We start from the raw sequence: 6,352 nt of genomic DNA on the forward strand, positions 1-6,352 counted from the left end.
TCACCGTGACATTTTTAAGTGGGATTTGATAACCCTCCCTCCGTCCCTCTTACCCCAGTCTCCTGAAAATGGATTTTATCCAAACCATTTTTTTCAAAAAGCCATTATGGGGTAGTTATTTCTCCCATCTGCATATCAGAGATTTTTTGTTTGTTTTTTAGAAACCAATCCTGGGGGCTCAAAATTTCACCTGGATAACCGTTTCTCAACTCTTTCTCTCTTTCCCCATGATGTATCTCCTCTCCCACTCTATTCAGGTTTCCCCCACATGCTATGCTCACCCACATGGCCTTGTGGATAGAACACATGCCTGGGAGTCAGAAAGACCTGGGTGCTAATCTCAACTCCATCACTTGCCTGCTATGTAACCTTGGGCAAGCCGCTTCACTTCTCTGGGTCTCCGTTACCTCATTATTAAAGTAGAGGACATGGACTGTGGCCAACATGGTTAGCTTGTATCTACCCCAATATGGTGCCCGGCACATAGTAAGAGCTTAACAAATACCATTAAAAAAGTAAAACAGAACAAAAAATAAACTTGCCTCATATATACACGGAGTTGGTAGCAGCAGAGCAGAGCAGGTGCAGAAAGAAAATACCTCTTGTGTGCCTCAAAACCTAGGTCACTCTCTTCTCACCAACTATGCTCCTACTCTGCCACTTCTTGCTGGGGCTTGGGAGTTCCTGTTAGCTCTTCCTCTTGTCAGTCATAATAATTGACCCCAGTGGAGTGCTTTGAAGTATCCCCAGAGGTTCATGAACCAAACCTTGTTGGCAACTTTTAGGTGTTCTCCAACGAGCATATGTTCTGGGTCCCTGGGGACTGCTCTTATTCCCAGACCTACTCTGAAGGGATCACTCTTGGAAATTCAGTGTACTATTACCATTCTTGTCAGCCTAGCTGGAGAGCTTTGGGAAACTACCTGATGGACTGTAGGACTCAGTCCATTTCTTGGGAGGAGGGGACAGAGGGGAGTTGGAGAGGAGGGTTTCCATGCCTCTAAAAAAAAAAAAATCACATAGGGCCCCCAGAAGGCTCCAGCCCTCCAGTCTCCCCCTCTTCCAAACCCTTTTCCTCTCCACACTCTACCTAATAACAATCACTGCGGTATTTTTTCAATGGTATTTGTTAAGTGCTTACTATGTGTCAGGCACTGTACAAAGCCCTGGGGTAGATACAAGCTAATCAGGTTGGACAGAGTCTTATGTCCCACCTGGGGCTCGCAGTCTTAATCTCCGTTTTACAGATGAGGCAACTGAAGCCCAGTGAAGTGATTTGCCCAAGGTCACACACAGCAGGCAAGTGACAGAGCCGGGAATAGAACCCAGGTCCTTCTGACTCCCAGGCCACTAGGCACTCTATCCACTAGGCAATACTGTATTCCCAGTTACTTGTAAGCCCATATTTGTCATGGGCTTACCATATGCCAAGTACTGTGCTAAGCTTTGGAGTAGATACAATTCAGTCAGATACCTCCTTTACCAAGCCTTTGCCCGTTCTGACCCATAGACATGGAACCACCTCCTTGCTCCTATGGGTCATCCCCAATTCCTCTTGTTCTTCACATAACATGACCACTTCCTCCATGAAGGCTTCTTGTATTTACCCCCAGCCGCTCTTCTAGCCCAGCTCCCATGGGCTTCCCAAATATATCATTGCATCCTGTTCTCAACCTGGGGACCCCCGAACACCTCCTCCCTTCCCTCCTTCCGCCCCGTACTCCATTTGTCTTCTCCCTTCTCTCTCCAGCTCGTTCTCCCTCCTGCCTAGGAAAGCCACTGACAGCCCTCAAAAATACGGGACCTAAGACGCACATGACATCACATGCATTACGCCGGACACGCAGCGTAACACAATGCCGTCACCAGGGCCACTTTGAGGAAGTGCACCAAGGTCACCTGAACCTAGAGCATTTCTCCGGGCAGGGGGACTGCACCCCCCGCTCCCCACACCCCTCCAAGACCTGCTGCCAGAGCCGTTGCATTCCCTTCCTGGCTCCCTCTGAGCACGGACACCATCTCTAATCCACAGAACTCAACAGCAGGAGCCGCAGCAACAGGAGGCTGGGTCCTTAAAAATAAGAATACTGGACATAAGAGCATTCAATACCTTGTCTGTACTGGATGGGGGAACCGACCAGCTGGAAAACAGATCGTCCCCTGCAAAACCGGATGAACGGTCCCTCTTTGACCCTGCCAGGACGCTTGAGGCCAGACCCAGCCTGCAGCCGACCCCGTGGCTCTTGCCCAGGATGCCCTCTGTTACTCGTCTAAACGGGTCTGGGAGCTACCCAGCTGGAGGAGGTCCTTGCTGTCCGCCCTCCCTCCCTCCCAGGTCGTGAGGAGACTGGGAACTGGGCATGTGATGATGGACGACCGCTTGGATCCACTAGATGTCAGCCCTGGCTCACATATCCTGCTCTGGCTGTCTGCAGCGGGCCCTGCTTCCCTTCAGCTCCCCTGGCAGGCCCAGGCCAGCCCCTTGTCTTCCCATCAGGTGTCCGTCCGAAGCAGCGGAGGAGGACGGAGAGGCGGAGTGCTTGGCGAGTCCCCGTAAGAGACAGAGCTGTTCAGACTGGGCTGCTTCAGTGCATCGGGAAGACGACCGTAAGGTTGTTTGAGCAGGGAACATGTCTCCCAACTCGGTTGTATTGGACTCTCTCAAGCACTTACTACAGTGCTCTGCACACAGGAGGTGTTCAATAAATGCCACTGATTGATGACTGAGCATTTGCCTTAGGACTCCTACCTCAGGGAACCTCCATGGGAACTCCAAGTCCCCTCCTCAGCAACACTCCCTTCTCCCCCATCTTCTTAACTCCTCTCCTTCCCATATGGCAACAGGAACTGGCAGGGGCAGAGAAGAGCAATCAGGATGATGAGGGGGTTGGAGCAGCTTCTGGACAAGGACACATGACAGGGCAAAACTGAGGTTTACAGAATCTCAATGGAATTGTCGTTCCCCAAATCCCACAATCCTAGGATGAGGGGACACCTGTGGGAGCTGGAGGGAGACAGGTTTAGAACAAACCAAAGGAAAATACCTCTTTGTTGGTGGAAGAGTGTGTGTGTGTGTGTGTGTGTGTGTGTGTGTGTGTGTGTGTGTGTGTGTGTAGCGGGGTGGGGGAGAGGCGGGCGGGACATGGAATTGCTTAGCACAGGAAGTTGAGCAGCTAGAAATATCAGCAGGTTCAAAAGGAGGTTGCGTTACTAGACGAAAGTTAGTGATGGCAGACGGTCCATCTCTAATGGATCCTGTCAGGGACAGGATCATGGAGTTGACCCATCAGCGTAGTTTAGGGGCTCAGTGCCTTATAATATTGGTCCTGGAAGTGGTGGGCTTTTGGAGTTAGGGGTGAGGGAGAAAGAATCCAGAGGGCAGAGAGGGTGTAAGCTTTGGTCTTGAGATTCCATGGCTTCTGCCTGGGGCTCATGGGAGCTTTATCCAGCCTCGAGCCCACCCCTCTTGGGGAGCTCCCAGTCTGAGGGGAGCAAGAGAGTGGACTCACGGAGACCCATGACAGAAGAGAGCAGAGGGGGAAGGATAAGGTAAGGTCAGGGCTGGCACCAATAGGTATGAAAGCAGGAAAGCTGCAGAGGAGGAGAGGGTAGACTTGGGGCTGGCCCCAACCAGCCTCCTAGGACACCAGGATGTGCTGTTGAGCCTGGGAAGGAAGGCTTCCTCACCAGGAACCTTCAGAAATGATGATATTTACTTCTAGTGCCTGTTCCCAACTCTGCACCCACTAGGTACACAGTGGAAATGGCACTGCCCACTGCCATTACTTATTCACTCACCTATCTCGCTCTTCTTTTGTTATAACGCCTGGAACCTCCGATTTTCCTCTTCCCTGTAAGCCATTTGTATCTGCCTGGCTCTCCTCTCCTCTCGTAACTTCCTTGAGGGCAGGGATCTCGACTTAGGCCTTCGTTGTCCTCTCCCAAGCCCTTAGCACAGTGCTCAATGCACAGAAGGTCTTCAGTAAATACTGTTAAGTAACCCACGGTAAGTGCTCCATGGATTCTATCGCACACCCAAGTCAGTGCTCTGTGCCAGGTAGAAGCTCAGGTCATGTTGATGATGATGGTGAAGACTTGGTTCCTGCAGCTGACAAGACGGAGTTCCTGGGAAGCATGGGGAGGGAGGAACCCCTATCCTACGGCCTTCGAGTCAAGCTCTGTTAGCTGATGAGGTGAGGCTGGGGTACCCTCTCTCTGCCTCCCCCCTACCACCCTTCTCCACCTCCACCTCCAGTGACGGGAGCTGTATTGCCCAGAGACAGCCGTTGAAGTCTCCTCAGGCACCACCGAGGCATTTGGGAATTGCAGCGTGGCATAGTGGATAGAGCAAGGGCCTGGGAGTCGGAAGGTCATGCGCCCTAATCCCAGCTCTGCCACTTTTAATAATAATAATCAGGTTGTCCCATGGGGGGCTCACAGTTTTAATCCCTATTTTACAGATGAGGTAACTGAGGCACAGAGAAGTGAAGTGACTTGCCCAAAGTCACACAGCTGACAAGCGGCGGAGCCAGGATTTGAACCCATGACCTCTGACTCCAAAGCCCATGCTCTTTCCACTGGGCCACGCTGCTTTGCCATTCTGCTTTCTGACCTAGGGCAAGTCACTTCACTTCTGTAAGCCTCAGTTACTTTATCTGTAAAATGGGGATTGCGATTATGAGCCCCATGTGGGACAGGGACTATGTCCAACCCGATTTGCTTGTATCCACCCCAGTGCTTAGTACAGTGCCCGGCACATAGTAAATCCTTAACAAATACCACAATTTAGTTTACCTGCCCGAGAGGGTTGTCGGGACCCTGCTATCCATGGCTTTTTATCATATGGCTGAATGAGAAATTCCCAATGAGTGAGAGCCAGAATATGGCCACACAGTGCCACGTCACCCTCTGTGTGGTGGGCCTGGCACCTTCTGTGCCACTTGCAACCTCAAGCCCCCTGCCCCCTCCCCACCCCACCCTGGAGGCTGTGGGTTTTGTCACAGACACCCTGCCTCTGGGCCTGTGACCCTAAGCCCCATCCAGGACCAACATGTGTGTGTCAGGGGTCTGCCCTGAGGTTAAGGCTGTCCTTCCCCTCTACTTCTGGGCCTCTGGCTTCTTGGTTCCAACACTGGAATATCAAAAAGTCCCCTTTTGGGTCTAACCCCACTCTCCTCGGCTGTGGTTTAAGTCCCGTTTCGTCTCGTCTCCCCTACTGAGCTGTGCTTGTCCCAACCCACCTTCTACTGAGGTGGGTGATAATGCAAAGGAGATAGGGGAGGCAGGGTCTGTGGCCCCATGCCTAGTGGCTTGAGGGTGCTTCCCCAGAAGTGCTTGCATTAAAGATCCGAGGGACTGGAGGTAGGGTGGGAAGAGGCAGAAATGGGGTCCGAGGTCTGGAGGACCTGTTTTCATAATCATCCTCTGAGGAGTGATGTTGGGGTGAGGCGGGGAAGGTTGGGGACCAGGAGTATTGTGATGCTGGGTCGAGAAACCTACAGGGGTGTGGCCCCCGAGATCTCATTCTTTAACCAGACCCCTAAATGGCTAGAGTCCTGTGGAGGGGGTGGCAAGCCTCAGATGGATTCCGGACATCTACCCCCAATAGGCCGGGTGGTGGTGAGCTGGAAGTGTACATGGGCAGGGGGGAACTCCTCACCTACCATAAGGTGGAAAGATCAGCCAGGTCAGGACTGGCTCAATGGGCCCTACTCCCTTCTCCCAGTTCAGCCTGAAAGGTGGGGGCCCAGGAGAGGGGCCCCTCCTCTCTAGGTCAGGCTCTGTGGGAGGCCTCAGGGGGCCTGCCCCACCCCACCCCCGCTCCTTCCTCCCAGGAGGGTGGCTGAGCCGGCTCTGGAATGCCAAACGTGCCAGGACCGGCCAGGGCAGGCGGGGCCACCCCTTTCCTCCTCCCCTCACCAACCACCAGGTTTCGGGCTTTTTCCCAAGAGGGGAAACCCATTCTTGCCGCCTCTGCCCAGCCAGTGGGTCTGGATCCTGGACGGGTGGTCCAGGTCGGGGGAGCCAGGGTGGGCGGAGGGGGGACGGAGCAGGCCCTGGCTGGCGGCAAGAGTGGGGTGAAGAGCATGGAGACCCTGCGGCGGAGCCTCTCGCGCTGGAAGCGATACCACATCAAGGTGCACCTGCAGGAGGAGGACCAGCTCCTGCCACTGACAGTGCGGCCCACGGACACGGTGAGTGATCTGCGGGCCCAGCTGGTGCGCCAGGGGGTTACCTCCTGGAAGAAGACCTTCTACTACAACGCCAAGCAGCTGGCCGACCACGAGACCGTCCGGGACGTCAACATCCAGAATGGCTCTGTGCTGCTGCTCGTTGGTGACCCCAGGTGGGT

The 6,352-nt window shown here is 53.6% G+C and overlaps 1 protein-coding gene across 3 annotated transcripts in view; it reads left to right on the forward strand.

Moving 5' to 3' along the window:
* Positions 1 to 2,691, forward strand: part of SAFB2 (scaffold attachment factor B2) — a 53,497-nt gene extending 50,806 nt beyond the window's left edge. The window contains exon 20 of one of the 3 annotated variants that reach the window (XR_005457320.1): positions 1,751 to 1,768. Coding sequence is in view for 2 of the 3 variants with exons in the window: in XM_038771731.1 (XP_038627659.1) it covers positions 258 to 423 (166 nt within the window). In the remaining variant the exon portion in view is untranslated. Of the gene's footprint in view, positions 1 to 257; positions 424 to 1,750 lie in introns of those variants that run through there. The other 2 variants (XM_038771731.1, XM_038771727.1) reach the window with 2 other exon arrangements.
* Positions 2,692 to 6,352: the final 3,661 nt, after the last annotated feature.

Source organism: Tachyglossus aculeatus, chromosome X1 (assembly GCF_015852505.1).
Source record: "Tachyglossus aculeatus isolate mTacAcu1 chromosome X1, mTacAcu1.pri, whole genome shotgun sequence".
Taxonomy (NCBI): domain Eukaryota; kingdom Metazoa; phylum Chordata; class Mammalia; order Monotremata; family Tachyglossidae; genus Tachyglossus; species Tachyglossus aculeatus.